General features: G+C 43.7%; 1 protein-coding gene across 1 annotated transcript in view; it reads left to right on the forward strand.

Moving 5' to 3' along the window:
• The first annotated feature begins 722 nt into the window (after positions 1–722).
• FOXO6 (forkhead box O6) overlaps positions 723–23,495 on the forward strand; it is a 222,885-nt gene continuing 200,112 nt past the window's right edge. The window contains exon 1 of the mRNA XM_070764928.1: positions 723–1,178. Coding sequence (XP_070621029.1) covers positions 723–1,178 — 456 coding nt within the window. The remainder of the gene's footprint in view (positions 1,179–23,495) is intronic.

Raw genomic sequence — 23,495 nt, forward strand, 5'->3', positions numbered from 1 at the left:
TTCCTTGGGCGTGTTTTGTTCTGTTTGCACGGCTTGGGGGAAAAATAATAATAAAAAAAGACAAGATTTCCTCTTGGAAGCAAGAACGCTGCCTTGGCCTCCAGCCTGGGGTCTCCCCGGAAAACTGTCAGGCGAAACCCTCGAAAGGCCGCCGCCGCGTCTCTCCTGCGCTCCAGCTGGTTCATCTGTTGCTCCAACGGGCGTTCCCTTCGCCTTTTCTCTTGCGCTGCGCTCGCTGGAGGCGGAGGAAGAAGAAGCCGCCGCCGCCTTGGGCCGTCCTTTGCCCCTCGGCTGGAACTGCCGAGACCCGGCCCGGCTGCGCTGTTGGGGCTCCGGGTTCCCCCGCCGCTCTCGCTTCCCTCCTCCCCAAAGCCGGCGAGGCAGCGTCTCCGATCCCGCCTCCCTCGCGCTCTTTCTCTCCTTGCCCCCACTCCCTCCCCGACCCACTTTGGTGCGATGCTGCCGCCGCCGCCGCCGAGGAGCGTCGCTTCCTAACGCGCCCGTCTGCTCCGGATCTGCCAGTCGACGCTATATTTATTATTATTATTATTTGGGCGGGGAGGTAGAGACCTTTGGCTGGAATTTTTTTTAATTGAATTTTTTAAATTTTGATTAAAGGAAGATCGTCCCCCCTCCTTTTCCTGGGATATAAAGCGGAATAAAAGAGGGGAGGGGGAACAAGGGGGGGGGAAGGCGGCCGCGGGGGGGGGAGGGGGAGGACCATGGATGAGAAGCTACAGGCGCATCAGGTTGACATCGACCCGGATTTTGAACCCCAGAGCCGGCCTCGCTCTTGCACCTGGCCGCTGCCTCAGCCCGACTTCCCGGGCGAAGAAGACGATGGAAGCGGCGGTGCGGGAGGAGGAGGCGGCGGCGGCGCTCCGAAGCACCCCTTGGCCGGCGGCACCGAGGGCGCCGAGAACGCCGGCGTGGCGGCGGAGCGGGGCAAAGCCATCCCGGCGCTGCCTTCCTTGAGCGCGGACGTTGGACAGCTCCGCAAAGCCAAGACGTCGCGGCGGAACGCTTGGGGCAACCTCTCCTACGCCGACCTCATCACCAAGGCCATCGAGAGCTCCCCGGAGAAGCGGCTCACCCTCTCGCAGATCTACGACTGGATGGTCCGATACGTGCCCTACTTCAAGGATAAGGGCGACAGCAACAGCTCCGCCGGCTGGAAGGTACCTCCCCCCCTGCTCCCTCTTCCCCTCCCGCTACGAGACCCCCGAGTTTCCGAGAGGCGCTGGGGAAGTTTGGACGCCTCTCCTCCTCCGTTGGGGTCTCCGGCATCTGTTGCTTTGGTTTAGATGGCCAGGAGAAGAGGCTGACCGGTGGGGTTTTTGTCTTCCCGAGAGGTTGAATTAAAGGCTGTTCAAAGGCTGGCCCCTCTTTCTTTCTTTCTTTCTTTCTTTCTTTCTTTCTTTCTTTCTTTCTTTCTTTCTTTCTTTCTTTCTTTCTTTCTTTCTTCCTTCCTTCCTTCCTTCCTTTTCCTTCTTTCCTTCCTTCCTTTTGCTTGTTTCCTATCTTCGTTCCTTCTTTTTCCTCCTTTCTTTTCTTCTTTCTTCTTCCCTCTTCCTTCCTTTGCGTCCTTCTTTCCTTCCTTCCTTCCTTTTGCTTGTTTCCTATCTTCGTTCCTTCTTTTTCCTCCTTTCTTTCTTTTCTTCTTTCTTCTTCCCTCTTCCTTCCTTTGCGTCCTTCTTTCTTTCCTTCCTTCCTTCCTTCTTTCTTTCTTTCTTAATTTCCTACCTACCTTCTTTCCCTCCTCTCCCTCCTTCCTTCTTTCTTCCTCCCTCCTTCCTCCCTCCCTCCTTTCTTTCTTTCTTTCTTTCATTCCTTCTTTCCTTCCTTCCTTCCTTCCTTTACTTTGAAAGAAAGAGCTTTGCAGCCTTAGTTGGCATCTGGAGCATGGAAGTAATGGCAGAGATGGCCAACCCCGAATTCTTCCAAGTGATCCCTTGCTAGCTCATGTTTGGTCATCTTAGGGCAAGGCCCTTGGCTTGAGGGCAAATAGTTCTTCTCCGCCTCTCCCCAAACCAAACTCGGTCTTGAATCCAGAACTTGATTCCTGTGATCCCTCGATTGCATTTGACCTGGGAAGGCAAGTTTCTCTTGTAGCCTTATTAAACTCCCGACTGGAGAGCACTTTTGCTTCTGGCTGAGCCAGAGAAGAAAGTATTGTTGGCAGTAGTGAGGAGGGTGTGAGTGATTGCTTTTAAATGTACATATCTTTTTCTTTTTTGCACTGGGGAAGAGAGCCGGATGTGGGGGGGTCATTTATCAGTAGCCTGGTCACTTATTCAACCGTTTCTTTTGGCCAACCTCCCACATTTCCTTCTGCTTCTTCAGTGCCCAGCAGCAAGGAGGTGGGAGGGAGGGAGGGGGAAAGAAATGATTCCCTCCCTCTCGAATTACAGTTAAGTGGCACCTGTCTGTCTGGTAAGGAGGGAGCCAGAAGTACTTTTTTGAAGCTTTCTTCTGCTCTGCTTGATTGAAATGACACTTGGAGAAAGGATGTTGGAGCTGGGGGTGGGGGTGTTGCTTTTCAGATTTTTGCTTTTCAATTTGGGCAGTGGGGAGCGGGGGTGATGTGGGGGTGGGAGATCTTTTCTTCTTCTTCTTCTGGAATGCAACCTGGATTCTTGGAGCCTTTATCATTATCCCAAAGAAAAATTGAAATGTGATTCCTTCTACTAAGTTACTCAGTCCTCCCCACACCCACAGGCTGAGCCAGTGGGACAAATGTCACTAATCCCATATGGATGCCATCAGGTCCAAAACTGGACAAAACATAAAACAGCCCTCATGTGCTTGTTGCAAACTTTGGACACCGGCAACATAGCTTTCCTGAATCAAAATGGGATTTAGTCTTTCTTCTTCTTCTTCTTCTTCTTCTTCTTCTTCTTCTTCTTCTTCTTCTTCTTCTTCTTCCTCCTCTTCTTCCTCCTCCTCTTCTTCTTCCTTCTCCTCCTTCCCTTCTTCTTCTTCTTCTTCCTCCTCCTCCTCTTCTTCTTCTCCTCCTCCTCCTTCCCTTCTTCTTCTTCCTCCTCCTCCTTCCCCCCTTCTTCTTCTTCTTCTTCCTCCTCCTCTTCTCCTCCTCCTCCTCCTTCCCTTCTTCTTCTTCTTCTTCCTCCTCCTCCTCTTCTTCTCCTCCTCCTCCTCCCCTTCTTCTTCTTCTTCCTCTTCCTCTTCCTCCTCCTCCTCTCCTCCTCCTCTTCCTCCTTCTCCTTTCTTCTTCTTCTTCCTCTCCTCCTCCTCCTCCTTCCCCCCTTCTTCTTCTCCTCCTCCTCCTCCTCCTCCCCTTCTTCTTCTTCTTCCTCTTCCTCTTCCTCCTCCTCCTCTCCTCCTCCTCCTCCTCTTCCTCCTTCTCCTTTCTTCTTCTTCTTCCTCTCCTCCTCCTCCTCCTCCTTCCCCCTTCTTCTTCTTCTTCTTCTTCTTCTTCTTCTTCTTCTTCTTCTTCTTCTCCTCCTCCTCCTCCTCCTCCCTTCTGCTTTGGTTTCTCTCTCAGCTCAGGTCATAGGTAAAAATGTGGTTATTTGCAATGCCATTGCTGTGATACCCTCTTGCTGGAGGGGCTTGAAACAGAGTTTCCCCCATGTGTGTATTGGCCCTGCAGAAGCCTTGTAAATCTGAAAAATAAATGATGGGGGAAAGAAGACAAAAGAACCATTTGTATTTTCTCTCTCTCTCTCTTATCTGTTGGTCTTATCCAGAAGAGTTAAGATATCCACCTCTCTCAATTTAACTCTATCAGCAGTAATCAATTCCTGCTTCATTGTGATTTAGTGTAGAGTTGGGCTGCATTCCCTCAATTTACAAGGAAAAAGGTGTGTGTGTGTGTGTTTGGGTGAGAAGAGGCTGCTTTTACAACAGTAAAACTCCCGTGAGAAAAAAGGTATTTCAGAAATACCTTTGGAAGGGGAGCAAAGATGAGCCATATTGACAGGAGAAAAAAAAACTTTTTTACTCTCCAGTTACTCATTAACAACCTTTCCATCAAGTGTCTGCATCGGCATGATCCAAGTATTTTCTGATGGATCTCAGTTCATGGGAATGACTGAAGGAACAAAATTTTTATTTGCGTCTTTGGGTGCGGAACTATTCTAGAAGCAGTGAACGGAAAGAGTTGTGATGGTTACAGGAATGTGCACTTCATAGTTGGCAGACTCCACATCCAGCCTGGTGTCCTCCAAATTTGTTGGCACTGGAACTCCTCGAGTTTCAACATGACCGAACAACCTGAAAATCCCAGAATCTGTTTTCTAAGCATCCTTAGATCAGTGTTTCCCAATCTTGGCAACTCGTTTGGCGGGACCCAGGAGAAGAGCCTTCTCTGTGGTGGCCCCGACCCTCTGGAACCAGCTCCCCCCCAGATATCAGAGTTGCCCCCATTCTCCTTGCCTTTCGCAAGCTCCTTAAAACCCACCTCTGTCGTCAGGCATGGGGGAATTGAAATTTCTCTTCCCCCTAGGCTTATAGAATTTATACAAGGTATGCTTGTATGTATGAGTGGTTTTTTAAATTGGGTTTTTTTTAGATTGTTTTTAATATTAGATTTGTTTACATTGTCTTTTTATATTGTTGTTAGCCACCCCAAGTCTTCGGAGAGGGGCGACATACAAATCTAATTAATTATAATAATAATGATAATGATAATGATAATGATAATGATAATGATAATGATAATGATAATGATAATGATAATGATAATGATAATGATAATGATAATGATAATGATAATGATAATGATAATGATAATGATAATAAATATAATAATAATAATATCTGGACTTCAACTCCCAGGATTCCCCAACCAGCGAATGCTGGCTGGGGAATCCTGGGAGTTGAAGTCCAGATATCTTCAAGTTGCCAAGGTTGGGAAACACTACCTTAGATAATGCAATTGGGATAGGCTACAGGATCAGTCTTATTCAACCAACTGCTAATCAAAAACCATATTTTCTAGTGCCCGTCCGCCCCATTTTCATTTTCTCTTCTTCAATCAAGAGCGACTAATAAACTCACTTTTTTCTTTAAAAAGTGTGCTTTAGCTGGTTATTCTATATCAGTAGGATTACAATTGCTGCACTCTTGCCTACCAAGGCTTGCCCAGTTAAAATCAGCAAGAATCTTCCTTTTCATACCCAATACAGGAAATGCCTTGGCCTTTTTAATATGTGTGGGCTTCGACTTCCAGAATGAATTCTGTGAGTTGAAGCCCACCCACCCCTTAAAATTTCTAAGTCTCTAGAAACGCCGCAATATAATATTAAGTTGGCCAGTGGAACTTTAGGACTACAGTACAATATAAAGCCCTACATGGCATTGGACCACAATACCTCCGGAACCGCCTTCTACCGCACGAATCCTAGCGGCCGATAAGGTCCCACAGAGTTGGCCTTCTCCGGGTCCCGTCGACTAAACAATGTCATTTGGCGGGCCCCGTGGGGAAGAGCCTTCTCTGTGGCGGCCCCGGCCCTCTGAAATCAACTCCTCCCAGAGATTAGAACGGCCTCCACCCTCCCTGTCTTTCGCAAATTACTCAAGACCCACCTTTATCGCCATGCATGGGGGAACTGAGACATCCTGCCCCAGGCTTTTATATATTATGTTTGATATGTTTGATATGTATGTGTTGTATGGTTTTAATTGCTGGGGTTTTATATATGTTTTATTTTTAATATTAGATTTGTTTCACTGTTATATTGTTTCTATTATTGTTGTGAGCCGCCCCGAGTCTTCGGAGAGGGGCGGCATACAAATCTAATAAATAATAAATAATAATAATAATATGCTTATTGCTCTGGGAATCCATGGCACAGCGTGGACCTATGCCATGGCTTGTTCAGGCTCCCCTGGCAATTAATACCTACAATTTCTTTCCTTCCCCCGAGAATGTATGCTTCACGAGGCCCCACACGAAACAAGTCAAGACCGTCTCTTTTTGAACGAAGCAAAAAATGTTCCTTGCATTCGAAACACAAAAATAATGAAACAGACCCCAGCAGTGTTATCGGTGTAACAGGTTAGTCAAAATCAGCAGGGATGGTGGCATTTTTTGCCTTGCGGTTCTCTACATACGGGGGAGTAGGAACATATGGAAGAGCTTCAAAGTAGCATCCGGACTTCTAGAGCTCTTATCATCGAGGTCGTCAAGTTGTCTGGTTTCCATGCTTTGGTTTTGGAAAAGCTCTAATGAGAGTTTGTACAGTGGGGAAATCTTTCTCCCTTGGATTCTGGCAATGAAAAAGTGGCCCCTTTTGCCAATACATGTGCTAGTCCAGTGATGGTGAACCTATGGCACGGGTGGCACATGTGACATGCAGAGCCATATCTGCTGGCACTCAAGCCCTAGCTCAACTCCAATGTGCATGTGTGCGCCAGTCAGCTGATTTTTGGTTCACACAGAGACTCTGGGAGGGCGTTTTTGGCTTCCAGAGAGCCTCCAGGTGGGATGGGGAGGGCATTTTCACCCTCCCCCAGCTCCAGGGAAGCCTTTGGAGCCTGGGGAGGGCGAAACATGAGCCTACTGGGCCCCCCAGAAGTTGGGAAACAGGCTGTATGACTGTTTTTATATAAGGGTTTTAACTGTTTTTTTTAAAAAATAGAATAGAATAGAATTTTATTGGCCAAGTGTGATTTGTCTTGGTGCAGATGCTCTCAGTGTACATAAAAGAAAAAGATACATTTGTCAAGAATCATGTGGTACAACATTTAATGATTGTCATAGGGGTCAAATAAGCAATATTAATAAAAATCTTAGGATATAAGCAACAAGTTACAGTCATATAGTCCTAAGTGGGAGGAAAAGGATGATAGGAATGATGAGAAAAACTAGTAGAATAGAAGTGCAGATTTAGTAAAAAGTCTGACAGTGTTGAGGGAATTATTTGTTTAGTAGAGTGATGGCATTCGGGGAAAAACTGTTCTTGTGTCTAGTTGTCTTGGTGTGCAGTGCTCTGCAGCGATATTTTGAGGGTAAGAGTTGAAACAGTTTATGTCCAGGATGCGAGGGATCAGTAAATATCTTCCCTCCCTCTTTTTGACTCGTGCAGTATACAGGTCTTCAATGGAAGGCAGGTTGGCAGCAATCATTGGATTTGTACTGTGTTTTGCTATTGTGAGCTGCTCCAAGTCTCCGGAGAAGGGTGGCATACAAATCTAATAAATCTAATTTAATCTAATCTGTTTCCGGACTCCAGAGTCCCTCCGAGGGGCAAGAGAAGCTGTTTTTGCCCTTCCCATGCACTCAAATCACGCATGCACGATAATGTGCGTCCATGCTCTTTCGGCACCCAAGGAAAAAAAGGTTTGCCATCACTGTGCTAGTCTGAGCTGATATCTTTTGCTCCTCTTCATGAGGTCAATCCAAGGGATTCTGCCAAAATGTGTCTCCGTCTTCCAATGTGGACCTGCCCATACATGAGACTCGGCATTGGTGCTATTACGAGGCTCAGAAGTTAAGCAGCTGCTTTCTACCACCACAATCACACCTCCCTGACCCTCTTTTCTGGAGAGGACTGCAACACAGGCACAAATCAGGTCCCACCAAGAACTGATATTGCAGACGAGAAATAGTAGAAAATCTTTGCCGTTTGGGTTGCAAACTGTATGGAATTTTGTCTGTCTGCGTCAACGGGGTGTCAAGCTCGAGTTCATTGAAGGCTGGATCAGGGTTGTGTTTCATCTGGGGTGGGTGGGATGGGGGGCATGGCCAGGGTGGGCATAGCCAGCCTGATGTCATTCATGTTGGGGTGGGGGGGGCGGATAGTGCCTGTGGCGGCCTGAGTGCTCTGCCAGCAAAAATGGCCTCCCATACACACAGCCCTTTTGACCTCCATTTTCGCTGGGGGAGGAATTGTGGACCGATCCTTTGCTGTTTCCAGTGCAGCCTCGTGGGTCAGATCTAAGCACACACACACACACACACCGTTCTATGTCATCCTATAAATTCCCTATACAGTATATACTGCTCAATAATAAAATAAAGGGAACACAGAAATAACACATCCTAGATCTGAATGAATGAAATGTTCTCACTGAATACTTTGTTCTGTACAAAGTTGAATGTGCACAACAGCAGGTGAAATTGATTGTCAATCAGTGTTGCTTCCTAAGTGGACAGTTTGATTTCACAGACGTTTGATTGACTTGGAGTTATATTGTGTTGTTTAATAGTTCCCTTTATTTTTTTTTGAGCAGTGTATATATAAAAGTATGGTGTAATAGAGGAGACTAGGTTCCAGTGGAACAAACTCTGGAATGGGGTCAGAATGTCAAGCAAACCTGTTTTATACATCTTTTGTGTTTGTTGGAATTAGGTTATGTGCCTTGAGCATGACTTTATATTTACTTTTTAAAAAATTTGGCTGTTCATTTGCTGTTTGTGGCAGATTTTGTGTGTTTGTGCTTGTTTTGGTTTTAATCTTCGTTACTCTACCCAGAGTCACCTATGTGAATGGATGGCCTTAAAAATAAATGATAAAACCAATAAATAGAGGTAAGCATTCATTGGAAGAAAGATCCAAAAGATATTCCAATGAACGCTATTTTTCTAGTTCTGTTTCATGCCTTTAAAGAAAAAAATATTTGGTGCAGCATTGAGTGGCTTTGCCCTAGTCAAAGACATTTTAGATTAAGGTTTTTGAAAATGCTTCTATTGAAATGATTGGTGGGGGGATGTTTCGTAGTGGCTTGCATTATCTTTGACTCTTTTCATGCTTAAAGTTGAAGTGTCAATTTGCTGCATCTCAAGGCAGGGCTGGAAGAAAATGCTGTTGAAAACCCCCCTAAAAATTGGCCAGAGTGTGTACAAATTGCCATTGAGGATCTTTTGGCACCTGTCTTGATAACTCTTTGTTGAAATGGGCAGATATTGGTAATGTATGATGGTGTCTCACATGTTTGGTACTTGGTCATGCTGGGAATTGAGAAGAGAGGTTATCTAAAAGGTGTTTTTCTTTTCTTTTCTTTTTGTAAATAAGTTTTTTTTAACACAAAACGTGTACATATTTTATTAAGAAATTGTTTTCTGGATCCTTTTTCTTAAATCATCTTTAATAGATAATCAATGGTATATCTTGTTTTCAATTTCAGCCATATTCTTCTTTCCCCCCACAATTTGTTATCCTTATTCATTTTTTACCTTATACATAATTTTTTTTAACACAAATCATACTATGCCCCATTATTATAATCTCTATTTCTCTCAACACCGTTTAGGTTTCCCTTCTAGTTCTTCAACCCTCCACACTTAAATCTTTAATTAATTTTCCATTCAAACCAATGTTAATTTCAGTCCATTTTCATTTATTGAAGTTTTCCATTCATCAGTAAGACGATATATGACCAGCAGAATCCGAGACCAAGCTACAAGAAATAAATTGGAATCACTCTATAATATGTAAATAGATATATTGCTCTTGGGTCAAGTGGACTATATAAGAAACACCCCCGATTTGGTGGTGGGGAATGTGTGTGTGTCTGGGTTGTGGGCACATTTCACTATGCACTGTTTTATGTTGTGTGTAATATATATTTGTTAAATTTTTTTTTTAAAAAGTTTTCCATCATCTAAGTGTATAGCATAATTCATCTTATTTTACTTTTACATATATGTACTGTATATAAAACCATTTATTTTCTTCCTTTCCTTCTAAGATATATTCAAAATCAACATGTTACCATTATACACCCTTAATTTCTTGTTTTCTTTAACAATTCATTTATTTACCCATTTTTCAACATTAGCTTACGTCATTTTACAGTCAAGATTTTGTTGTGAGCTGCCCCGAGTCTGCGGAGAGGGGCGGCATACAAATCTAAATAATAAATAAATAAAATAAATTAATCCCATTTCCTAAAGGTGCTTTTCAAAAGGCAACTGAACTTTCTTAGTTTTTCCTTGAATGGATGACTGAAAATTTCCATAGGCATTGAGAACAGAGATTGTAAGGTTTAAGAGTCCCATTGCAAAGGAATTCTGTAGCTTTCTCTTTTGGCTCCATGAAAATTAAGAATGTTTGAAATGTGATGAAGGGGAAAAAAAGTCTACAATCCTCTAACAAAGTGATAAGGTAGATCTTATCACGGCATTATCTAAACACTTTCAGATAATTTTGTTTGCCGTCACAAGTCAAAGATTTTGAGTATCACTCTGTTCTGAAATGTTGCTGAGAAAGAGAAATAATCCTTTTGGGAACAGTGGTTCCATCCTTCAGTTGGGTTACTAAAAGGTGTAAGAAGCTGCATTGTTGATTATCCTACTGGAAATCTGTGATTTTGGACTTTTGGTATTCCTAATCCAGGCTGGCAGTCTCTTTCCAAGTCTATTTTGTCTGGGATGGTCTCTGACAATTAAGCCCAGCTGGTGACTCTTCCTTATTGGTGATGAGCCCTAGCGTCAGTCCTTTTTAATTTTGCAGTTTTACAAGAGACATCACTTTACCAAAGAACAGTGATACATTGTCTTACAAACTTAATTGGTTCTGGGACGAGGTTCTTAAGGTGAAAAGTTTGTAAGACGAAACAATATTTCCCATAGGAATCAATGGAAAAGCGATTAATGCGTGCAAGCCCAAAATTCACCCCTTTTGCCAGCCGAAGCCCCCGTTTTTGCACTGCTGGGATTCCCCTGAGGCTCCCCTCCATGGGAAACCACACCTCCGGACCTCTGTGTTTTTGCGATGCTGCAATTTCACTGAGGCTCCCCTTGCTGGGAAACCCCACCTCCGAACTTCTGTTGCCAGCGAAGCGCACGTTTTTGCGCTGCTGGGATTCTCCTGCAGCATCACAAAAACACGGAAGTCTGGAGACGGGGTTCCCCATGGAGGGGAGCCTCAGGGGAATCCCAGCAGTGCAAAAAATGGGTGCTTCTCTGGCAACGGAAGTCCGGAGGTGGGGCATCCCAGCGGCGGCGGTGGGTTTGTAAGGTGAAAATAGTTTGTAAGAAGAGGCAAAAAAATCTTAAACCCTGGGTTTGTATCTCGAAAAGTTTGTATGACAAGGCGTTTGTACATTGCCAAAATATTTTTCCAGGTTTGTGATTCAGATCTTCTACTGGTCTGTAATTTCTTCTTTTCATCCCTCATTTCTCTCCCCCTTCTCTTTGTTTTTCTAAACTTATTTTCTCCAATTCAATTCCTTCTCCTTGTTCGTAATTCAGATTTCTGGGACATTTTATGCAAGAGTCTTGCACAATATTCCAAACCCTAAACCGGGTCAAAAAACAACCCAAATTTCAATTGTATTCTACATCCAAACAAATAAGCCATATTATGGTTTACTGCAGCTTTTATATATTATGGTTTACTGGCTGCTTATATAACATGCTAACAGAGGTCTTCAAAGTTAGCGACTTTAAGACTTGTGCACTGCAACTCCCAGAATTTTCCAACCAGAAATCTGGGAGTTGAAGCTCACAAGTCCTAAAGTTGCCAAGTTTGAGGACCCTTGTGCTAAGACAATAGCTGGGTTTCCCTAAAGTACTAAAGCTATGAGCTCTATTGTAATCTAGTCCAGTGTTTCCCTACCTTGGCAACTTGAAGATATCTGGACTTCAACTCCCAGAATTCCCCAGCCAGCATTCGCTGGCTGGGGAATTCTGGGAGTCGAAGTCCAAATATCTTCAAGTTGCCAAGGTAGGGAAACATTGACCTAGTCTAACAAGTTGTGCAGACCCAGTCTGTATATCTAGGGTTCAGAAGCATCATGGTTTTCTTTGTGTGTGTGTGTGTGTATGAGGAGAGGGCATAAGGGGCCCTTTTTCCTATGGTACTTACATAATTAATCTTCTCTGGTCCCTAATGAATTGTCAGCCGCGGAGCCCTCTTCCCAATTCCCCGAGAATTCCAAGGCATTTTCTTGTGTTATGGAGACAGCTCCCCCCCCAACACACCCTCTTTACCAGCCGCTGCTTTGAAAGGTGGGATTACAAGGTAAGATTTAAAGCTCCCAGTGGTCCCCTCCATCCTCTTCCCTAAAGCCAATTGGGAACTTCAGCTCCTGTGCACCATTTAACTTGCATCACCGCATCCCTCCCTCCCACCTCGCGCTGTTTAAACGTAGATCTATTACCCTTCTGGGAGCAGGCTTCTGCTTTTGGACGGATTATTTAAGTGGGACGTGGAGGGGGGTGGGTTTTAGACAGAGACAAGTAAAAGTTACTGAGTTTAAAACTTAACCCAGCTTAGCGTGTTATGTAGAAACAGGCGTTAGGTGTGTAACTCTGCCGGTTAAGCATGTGGTGTGGGCACAACCAGTCTCTCTTTCTCTTTCCTTTCCCCCTTTCCATTCTCTTTCTCTTTCTCTCTTTTTCTATCTTTCTCTTTCTCTTTCCTTTTCTATTCTCTTTCTCTCTTTCTCTCTTTCTCTCTTTCCCTCTTTCCCTCTTTCCCTCTTTCCCTCTTTCCCTCTTTCCCTCTTTCCCTCTTTCTCTCTTTCTCTCTTTCTCTCTTTCTCTCTTTCTCTCTTTCTCTCTTTCTCTCTTTCTCTCTTTCTCTCTTTCTCTCTTTCTCTCTTTCTCTCTTTCTCTCTTTCTCTCTTTCTCTCTTTCTCTCTTTCTCTCTTTCTCTCTTTCTCTCTTTCTCTCTTTCTCCCTTTCTCCCTTTCTCCCTTTCTCCCTTTCTCCCTTTCTCTCTTTCTCTCTTTCCCTTTCCTTTTCCCATTCTCTTTCTCTTTCTCTCTTTCTCTCCCTTTCGCTTTCTCCCCTTGCCCCCTGGCCTTTAACAGACAGTAAAGCCTACACATGAAGTCCACAAGTCTTAAAGTTGCCAAGTCACACATCGTTTTGATTTATTTATTATTAGATTTGTGCATTGTCTATCTTATCTTTTTACTCTGAAGAAAATATGGGTGCTCCACAGAAGGAGAACCGTGCTGCCTGTTAAAATAAAAGGCTTCTGTGGACAAGAAGACCACATCTTGCCTTAAGATGGCACATCTGCTGTTTTGTTTGTTTGTTCTTTTGTTTTAATGGAGCCACATTCACTTTTAAAAGCTTCTGAACTAAAAAGCCCACTAGGTCCTGTTGAATATCACCTCTGCAGAACATTGGGGCTTCAATGAAAGCGGGAGGAACTCAGGTCCCAGGAAATAGGATAATTGATTTTTAATGCACAGACCTAGGAAGTTCGAAGGAAGTTGTGTCCCGAGTGTTCTTTTCTGCAGAATAATCTTCCTGCTATTGCTCGGAAGTGGTCCTAAAAGCAATGTAGGTTTTGTGTAACCTCTATGATAGCTTGCAACCTGGACCAGGGATTCTGGACATATTCCCTCTTGACATGCAGATTGTAACATCTTTGGTCTTTGTGACTTACAGTGTGGGATGCTGGCCTTGTCTCCGGAGAGGGGCGGCATACAAATCTAATAAATTATTATTATTAATTATTATTAATTGTAGTAGAGGACTCAGTCTTAGGCGTTTGTGCAGGGCCCCTTCCATTTTGGGTTTTGGAGCTGCAAGGCTGCCCACGTGTAGGGGTGTGGGTGGAGGGCACGGAGGCTATTTCCCGCCCGTCGCCTTCAGATGCTGCACAGAGAGCCTCTTGACTGACAGTTCTGTTTAATTAGGGAATTGTTATTTTATCAATTGCAAAGCGCCGGGAGTTTTCTGCTCCAGCTCCTGCATTCTACTTGTTAATGGGAAAACCAACACCCTCTGTCAAAGGAAGCAGCGGCTCGGATGCATTTTAAAGCACTGTTTGTGCCGCTTTGACATCCAAAAAATATAACAATAAAGCTATCAGCTAGTGGAAGCCTGCTCCAGGCAGGTCTGACGGTGCCAAAACCTTAATTGCCGAGCCTCCCTCCCCTTTCCCCCCACCCCCTCCCTCCTACATGGTAAGCCTGCCCTTTGGTGATGCAGTCTTGGAACTAGCAAAGTGGCATCCGGACACGGAGCAGGGCAGGTGCCTGGCTGATTAGGCAAATCCTTGCCCACAGTGGAAGCTCGCAAGTAAGCCTTCTCCTTGCCTCTACCCATCTCCGATCAGTTTCCGGTCACAATTCAAAGTGTTGGTTATGACCTATAAAGCCCTTCATCGCACCGGACCAGATTACCTCAGGGACCGCCTTCTGCTGCACGAATCCCAGTGACCAGTTAGGTCCCACAGAGTGGGCCTTCTCCGGGTCCCATCAACTAAACAATGCCACTTGGCGGGACCCAGGGGAAGAGCCTTCTCTGTGGTGGCCCCGGCCCTCTGGAACCAACTCCCCCCAGAGATTAGAATTGCCCCCACCCTCTTTGCCTTTCGTAAGCTACAAAAAACCCACCTCTGCCGTCAGGCATGGGGGAACTGAGATACTCTTTCCCCCTAGGCCTTTACAATTTTATGCATGGTATGTCTGAATGTATGTTTGGTTTTTACTTGAATGGGTTTTTAATTGTTTTTACTATTGGATTATTGTGTATACTGTTTTATTATTGTTGTTAGCCGCCCCGAGTCTCCAGAGAGGGGCGGCATACAAATCCAATAAATCAAATCAAATTTTTTAAATTGAATTTCATAATAACAATAAACATCTGAATACTAAATACATAGTTGTTAAAACTGAACTAACAGAGGACCCTCACTCAGTCAAAGACCTTGGAGTACTCATTTCCAATGACCTCGGTGCTAGAGCCCACTGTAACAGCATTGCCAAAAAAGCATTAAGAATTGTAAACCTAATCTTACGTAGCTTCTTCTCTAGAAACACTGATTTATTAACCGAAGCATACAAAACATTTGTCAGAGCTATTCTAGAATATAGCTCACCTGTGTGGAATCCACACTGCATATCAGATATTAATACAATCCAAGGAGTCCAGAAATACTTCACAAGAAGAGTCCTTCACTCCTCCTCATGTAACAAATTACCCTACTCCTCCAGACTTCAAGTACTAAATGTAGAAAATTTACAACTATGTCGTCTCCAAACTGATTTAACTGTTGTTCATAAAATCATACATCATAATGTACTCCTTGTCAGTAACTACTTCACCCTTAACAACAACAACACAAGAGCACGTAATAGATACAAACTGAAGGTAAATCGCTCCAAACTTGACTGCAGAAAATACGATTTCAGCAATAGAGTGGTCACCGCCTGGAACTCATTACCTGACTCTGTTGTTGCTTCCCCCAACCCCAAAATCTTCAACCTTACATTATCTACAATTGACCTCTCCCCTTTTCTAAGAGGTCTGTAAGGGGCGTGCATAAGTGCACTTATGTGCCTAATGTCCCTGTCCTACTGTCTTATTATCCTTTCTATTACTACGTTCTACTTATGTTATGTTATGTTAATATATCCTATAACACTATACTTGTTTGACAAATAAAAATAAATAAATAAATTCACACAACACGTAACAGTGTGCTCAGTGCTAAGTGCCCACCACGAAACAACAGCCATACCCCTCCACCAAATTGGGGGCATGATTTCTCTATACCATTTTAACTCAAGAGCAAAATATCTATTTACATATTATAAAGTAATTCTAATTTATTCTTTATGCCTTGGTCTCGAATTCTACTAACCACATGTCCTCTTACCTTGTCCCATCGTCCCATCAGTTCTCGCAGATCAGTTTCATGGGCCGAATTCATCCTCTTATCCATAATTTCAAACTGAATATGATCCACCATGTACCTGTACCAATTTTGCATTGTCCATTTTGCCGCATCCTTCCAGCCTAGGACTATTACTGTCTGAGTGCTTTCTCTCGCTGCTTCTTTTATTTCTCTAAATTCTCCCATCTCGTTCTTTTTGACTAATACCGCCATTTCCTTTGTAATTGTCCATCGTATATTTAATATCCTATTAGTGTCCTCTTGCACTTTTTCCCAAAATTTCTGCACTACCCCAGCCCATCTCTTCTCTTGCTTCTGAGCAAGATAATGCAGAATTGGAGAATTCTTAGAGTTGAAGGGCACAAGCCTTAAAGTTGGCAAGTTTTCCAGAGTAATTTTTTTTATTTTTTTCTTCCACATCATATAATACAAAAAGTCATATACTCAGTCATTGACTCAGCCTTCCATCCTTCCGAGGTGGGTAAAATGAGGACCCGGATTGTGGGGGCAATAGGCTGGCTCTGTTAAAAAAGTGCTATTGCTAACATGTTATAAGCCGCCCTGAGTCTAAGGAGAAGGGCGGCATAAAAATCGAATGAATGAATGAATGAATGAATATATAACAAAAGTTGGCAAGTTTGAAGACCTCTGTCTGAAGGGATTTGATTTTTTCCTCTTCTTGTTTAGCCTCTTGTGCAAATTTAATCTGGGAATAGGCAACCTGGTGTGTTCTCTTGATAGTTTCCCATCAACCCAAAGATCATGGCGAATTTCAAGTGTTTCTGGGATTTGTAATTAAAAATACACTAGTGCAGTGGTGGTGAACCTGTGGGATGGGTGCCACATTTATTTATTTATTTATTAATCAGATTTGTATGCTGCCCCTCTCCGCAGACTCGGGACGGCTAACAGCAATAATAATACAATATAAACACATTTAATATTTAAGTTAATTTAAAAAAAACCCCCAATTTAGAAACCAATCATTCATACTGACATACCATGCATAAATTTTATAAGCCTAGGCAGAGGGAAAGTCTCATTTCCCCCATGCCTGACGACAAAGGTGGGTTTTAAGGAGCTTACGAAAGGCAAGGAGGGTGGGGGCAACTCTGATATCTGGGGGGAGTTGGTTCCAAAGGGTCGGGGCCACCACAGAGAAGGCTCTTCCCCTGGGTCCCGCCAAACGACACTGTTTAGTTGACGGGACCTGGAGAAGGCCAACTCTGTGGGACCTAACTGGTCTCTGGGATTTGTGTGGCAGAATGCGGTCCTGGAGATATTCTGGTCCGGTGCCACGAAGGGCTTTATAGGTCATAACCAACACTTTGAATTGTGACCGGAAACTGATCGGCAACCAATGCAGACTGCGGACACACGAGTCATTGCCCTAGCTCCACTCCAACATGCATGTGTGTGCCGACCAGCTGATTTTTGGCTCACACAGAGGCTCTGGGAGGGCGTTTTGGCTTCCAGAGCCTCCAGGGGATGGGAGAGGGCGTTTTCACCCTCCTATGGCTCCAGGGAAGCCTTTGGAGCCTGAAGAGGGTGAAACACGAGCCTTCTGGGCCCACCAAAAGTTGGGAAATAGACCATTTCTGGCCTCCAGGAGACCTCCGGGATGGTGGGGAAAGCTCTTTTCACCCTCCCCAAACATTGAATTATGGGTGTGGGCACTCACGCATGCACTCGAGCATCCAAGGAAAGAAAGGTTCGCCATCACTGCACTAGTATATTATTTATTTATTTATTTATTCGATCTTTTTTGCCGCCCTTCTCCTTAGACTCAGGGCGGCTTACAACACTTTAGCAATAGCACTTTTTAACAGAGCCAGCATATGGCCCCCACAATCTGGGTCCTCATTTTACCCACCTCGGAAGGATGGAAGGCTGAGTCAACCTTGAGCCGGTGATGAGATTTGAACTGCTGACCTTCAGATCTATAGTCAGCTTCAGTGACCTGCAGTACAGCACTCTACCTGCTGCGCCACCCCGGCTCCATATTAAAAATACATTATCACTGCCTGTCCTTTGACCGATGGACCATTCAGGGCATTGGACTGATCTAGGAAATAGGTTAATTCCTAAATCAAAATTGAATTGTCAGGCAAACGTGGCCCTAAAATTTAAACCACTGAAGAGGGAGGACCACTCAAAACACCTGTTCCTTTTCTTCTTTTATCGGCTACTTTCCCATAACACACACACCCTGATTTAGGAATCACGCCGATATCCGGGTCTTCTCCCAAACCGTAAAAAGGAGCAGGGTTGAAGTGAGAGGGAGCTAGGTTGACACAAGCCACAGAAAACTCACCTTAACCCTAGAGTAGCTTAGCATGTTCTGTGCCAGTATGCTTTTACCTGACCTGATTTTTGTCTATAAAAACATTTCCAGTGTGTTATAACTGAAGCAAAATCCTTTTCTGCACTTGGGGTGCTTCTTTGAAAGAGGTTTTCAAAAGGAGCTTTGATCAAAACATGTATTATACCCTGCTCCTGTATTTCTGCTATACGTTTTGCTTAAATGTCCTTCCTTCCTTTCCTCCCTCCCTCCCTTCCTTCTTTCCTTCCACATTTTTTACACATAGGGTTTAAAATAAATATCTTCCTTCCTTCCTTCCTTCCTTCCTTCCTTCCTTCCTTCCTTCCTTCTTTTATACAGATAGGGTTTAAAATTCCTTCCTTCCTTCTTTTATACAGATAGGGTTTAAAATTCCTTCCTTCCTTCCTTCCTTCCTTCCTTCCTTCCTTCCTTCCTTCCTTCCTTCCTTCTTTTATACAGATAGGGTTTAAAATTCCTTCCTTCCTTCCTTCCTTCCTTCCTTTATACAGATAGGGTTTAAAATTCCTTCCTTCCTTCTTTTATACAGATAGGGTTTAAAATTCCTTCCTTCCTTCCTTCCTTCCTTCCTTCCTTCCTTCCTTCCTTCCTTCCTTCCTTCCTTCCTTCCTTCCTTCCTTCCTTCCTTTATACAGATAGGGTTTAAAATTCCTTCCTTCCTTCCTTCCTTCCTTCCTTCCTTCCTTCCTTCCTTCCTTCCTTCCTTCCTGTTCACCTTTTCCAGAACTGCTTTTTCAGGCAGTGCTAACTGCTGAAGTAACACAAACCTGCTAAACGGACGAGTTTTATGGTAGCATAAAAATGATACTACAGCAGTGAGTAGAGCTTTATTAAACCCCAGAGACAGGCTGCAAATGAACAGCTTGCTCTGCTCTTCATGCTCCCACCTACCCTCCCCATATTAAAAAAAATCCAAAAACAAAACTCAAATATAAATCACAATTAAAGTGACACCGACTAGAAGCCGTTTCAAACGACATACTAACTCTGATCTCCCCCTTCCAAGCCACCTGCCCCCCCCTCAAAATCTGGCTGCCTCTCTTTAATGGGAGTTTTGATGGGATCCTGACCGCCTAATGTTTGTCCTGCCCCGATTAGTCAGATGGGGTTCAGGGAAAAATGTGAGCTGACCTTCCTCACTCCATGCAACTACTGTTTTTCATGTTGCATTGCTTGAACGACGGGCTGTTTCCCCGGCCTTTAATATTGTTAGCAGAAAAGTGGGATTACACAGTTGAAACAGCATGGAATCATAGATTAGGTTCGCAAAACGCAATAAAACCCTTAAGAAACCCAAACTGCTTTGCCCACCTAGCAAGCTCGTCGCTGCTGTGCACACTGGATTATCTTTAAGGCGACGGCTGCTTTGCACAGTATCCTAAAAGTGATGGCCAAGCTCCTAGTGCACCTTGGTGAATTATAATCTCCCCAATTTCATTTTAGCCTAGCTAAATATACAGTATGTATGTATGTATGTGTGTGTGTGTGTGTGTGTGTGTGTGTGTCTGTCTGTCTGTCTGTCTGTCTGTCTGTCTATCTATCTATCTATCTATCTATCTATCATCTCTATCTATCTATCTATCTATCTATCTATCTATCTATCTATCTATCTATCTATCTATCTATCTATCTATCTATCTATCTATCTATCTATTTAATTCGACTTCTATGCCACTCAATCCCGAAGGACTCAGGGTGGATTACAACAATATAAAAATACAAGAACAATTAAAAGAAATCAATTCTAACTTTAAAATCCAAATTTAAAATCCACACTATTATTATTATTATTATTATTATTATTATTATTATTACTATTACTATTATTATTATTATTATTATTATTATTATTATTATTTATTAGATTTGTATGCCGCCCCTCTCCGAGGACTCAGAGCGGCTCACAATAGTGATAACAATACTGTATAACAAATCCAATACATTAAAACAACATCTAAAACCCATAACATTAAAACCATACAACTCAGTCATACCATACACAAAACTATAATAGCCTAGGGGTAGCTCAGTTACCCCATGCCTGGCGACAAAGGTGGGTTAACTAACTAAACAATCAATGCATACACAACATTCATACAATATAGGTATGGTGGTTATTAGTTCACGGGTCCCCAGGCCTGCCGGCAAAGCCAGGTCTTCATGGCCTTATGGAAAGCCATTAGGGTGGGAGCGATATGAATTTCAGGGGGGGGGAGTTGATTCCATAGACCCGGGGCAGCCACAAAAAAGGCCCTTCCCCAAGGCCCCACCAACCTGCATTGCTTAGTCGATGGGACCCGGAAGAGTGCTCTTATTGGTCTCTGGAAGGTATGTGGCAAGAGATGGTCCCATAAATAGTATTGGGGGAACTCAGCCCTATCGTCTAAGACTCAGAGCACCTCTTTCCCCAGACCTTCCTCAGCATAGAATCAGTAATACAGGCTGCAACTGCAGTATCTCTTCCTGGGGATTGTCTACTTTCAGTGCTTTCAGGATTCCTGGCGAGCTTCCATAGATCCACTACTTGAAAGCCCTCGTACAGTAAAAGCACTCTCAGCTCGCGCGTCAGCATTAAAGAGAAGGAGCGAGACCTGCAACAAAATGCACCCAGCGTCATAGAACGGTGCGCTTGGAAGGGATCCCTAATCCAACCTTCTGCAGGCTGCAAGCAATCCAAATGAGTGGAGGCTGGCCTGTCCGATCTCACCTTCAAAACCTCGTGAGAAAACTCCTCAAGGAGAGATCCAACCTGGAACTTTCTAGGAGAAATTTTGCGACTGTGGGAGAGAACAATTAATCAGTGGAACTGCTTGACTCCAGAAGTTGTGGGAGCTCCAACACTGGAGGATTTAAAGATTAGATTAGATTAGATTTATTGGATTTATGTGCCGCCCCTCTCCGTAGACTCGGGGCCATAGTTCCCTCTAAGCTGAGCAGTGAGCAATCGCTCACTTAAAAATCATCATCAACTCAGAGTTTTCCAAACCTGCCCAGAAGCCGAGAGGGAAAGAGTGAGAGGGAAGGAGAGAGAGAGGAAGAGAGGAAGAGAGAGAAACAGATAGAAAAAAGAGAGGAAGGAAAAGAGAAAGAAAAAGAATGGGAGTAAGGAAGAGAGAAAGAAAATCAAAATCTAGTTTGAAACTAGCTCAACTATTTAAGTGGCATTTTAATATTGATAGAGTTGCCCTATTATGAGCTCACTGTTATAGACACACAGTAGAAACATAGAAACATAGAAACATAGAAGTCTGACGGCAGAAAAAGACCTCATGGTCCATCTAGTCTGCCCTTATACTATTTTCTGTATTTTATCTTAGGATGGATATATGTTTATCCCAGGCATGTTTAAATTCAGTTACTGTGGATTTATCTACCACGTCTGCTGGAAGTTTGTTCCAAGGATCTACTACTCTTTCAGTCAAATAATATTTTCTCACGTTGCATCTGATCTTTCCCCCAACTAACTTCAGATTGTGTCCCCTTGTTCTTGTGTTCACTTTCCTATTAAAAACACTTCCCTCCTGGACCTTATTTAACCCTTTAACATATTTAAATGTTTCGATCATGTCCCCCCTTTCCCTTCTGTCCTCCAGACTCTACAGATTGAGTTCATTAAGTCTTTCCTGATAACGTTTTATGCTTAAGACCTTCCACCATTCTTGTAGCCCGTCTTTGGACCCGTTCAATTTTGTCAATATCTTTTTGTAGGTGAGGTCTCCAGAACTGAACAAAGTATTCCAAATGTGGTCTCACCAGCATTCTATATAGTGGGATCATAATCTCCCTCTTCCTGCTTGTTATACCTCTAGCTATGCAGCCAAGCATTGCCTGCTGAGTGCACTGGCTCACCAAAGGCCGAGAAGGATTTAATCAAATGTTTTTAACTGACAAATGAGGTATTTTATTTTGAAACAGTACAGTATTTTATTTTGAAATTCTCTTTATTAATTAATTAATTAATTAATTAATTAATTAATTAATTAATTATTTCTGTGCTGCCCAGTCCCAAAAGGACTGCCGCTCAGACACTATACCTTTCCGCCCACCCTAAAAGAAAATTAGAGGGAACACTGCTCGGGGCGGCTCACAACAATGGTAAAAAACAATACATAGTAATAAATCTAATATTTAGCAATCTAAATTACAGTTTTAGGTTAAGAAATCCAAAAGAAACCCCAATGTATAAGAAACAAGCACACAGTCGAATGATACACAGAAACTACATGGGCAAGAGGGAGATGTTTCAATTCCCCCATGGCTGACGGCAGAGGTGGGTTTTAAGGAGTTTCCGAAAGGCAAGGAGGGTGGGGGCAATCCTAATATCTGGGGGGAGCTGGTTCCAGAGGGTCGGAACCACCACAGAGAAGGCTCTTCCCCTGGGTCCCGCCAGACGATTGGACAGCCATTTTGTCTGAAATGGTTTTGGGTTTCTTCCCTGAGCAGGAGGTTGGACTAGAACAGTGATGGTGAACCTATGCTGTGGGTGCCACAGGTGGCACGCGGAACCATATATGCTGGCACGCAAGCTGTTGCCCTAAGTTTTGGCTTGCATAGAGGCCCTTGGAGGGCCTTTTTGGCTTCCAGAGAGTCTCTGGGGGTTGGGGTAGGGCGTTTTTATCCTGCCCCGGCTCCAGGGAAGCCTTTGGAGCCTGGGGAGGGCGAAACACGAGCCCACTGAGCTTGCCAGAAGTTGGAAAACAGACTTCTTTCTGGCCATCATAGGGCCTCCAAGGGGCGGGGGAAGCTGTTTTCGCCCTCCCTGGGCATTGAATTATGGGTGTGGGCACTCACGCATGCGTGATAGCGCATGGACACACTCTTTTGGCACCTCATGAAAAAAAGGTTTGCCATCACCGGACTAGACGATCTCCAAGGTCTCTTAGAGTTCTGTCTACTATGCTGTGCTCTTTATTTCACCCCGAGTTTTCGGAGAAAGGCAGCAGACGATTCTAATAAATAATAATAAACTGATAATAATTCTATGAGACGGAGAACCGACAACCTGCAACCTTGCTCAAGGTTCAAATACAGGTTGTTTATACAAAATATGCAGCATCCTGGAAACATACAATCACCGTTTGCAAACTTCCCAGACCACTTACAATAAGCAAAAGTCGACCGGGGAAAGCTGGGGTTGGGTTAATGACTATATGGTTCATTTAACTACAGTAATTTGCTTAATAATTGTGGCCAAAAAAAAGGTGGTAAAATAGGGTGCAACTGACTGAAAAAACTGCCTTACTTAAGCAACAGAAACTCTTGTCCCAGTTGTGATAGTAAGTTGATGAATACCTGTAGCCAGGAATGAAATCCAGCAGGCTCTGACAGGTTGTGGAGAACCAGTAGCGGAAATTTTGAGTAGTTTGGAGAACTTCTAGTGAAAACTTTATGCTGCAACGTCCTGCCTGTCAGTGACTACTTCGGCTTCAACCACAACAACACACGAGCACACAACAGATTTAAACTTAATATTAACCGCTCCAAACTTGACTGTAAAAAATATGACTTCAGTAACCGAGTTGTCGAAGCGTGGAACTCATTACCGGACTCCATAGTGTCATCCCCAAACCCCCAACACTTTACCCTTAGATTATCCATGGTTGACC

Source organism: Erythrolamprus reginae, chromosome 11 (genome assembly GCF_031021105.1).
Source record: "Erythrolamprus reginae isolate rEryReg1 chromosome 11, rEryReg1.hap1, whole genome shotgun sequence".
Taxonomy (NCBI): Eukaryota; Metazoa; Chordata; class Lepidosauria; order Squamata; family Dipsadidae; genus Erythrolamprus; species Erythrolamprus reginae.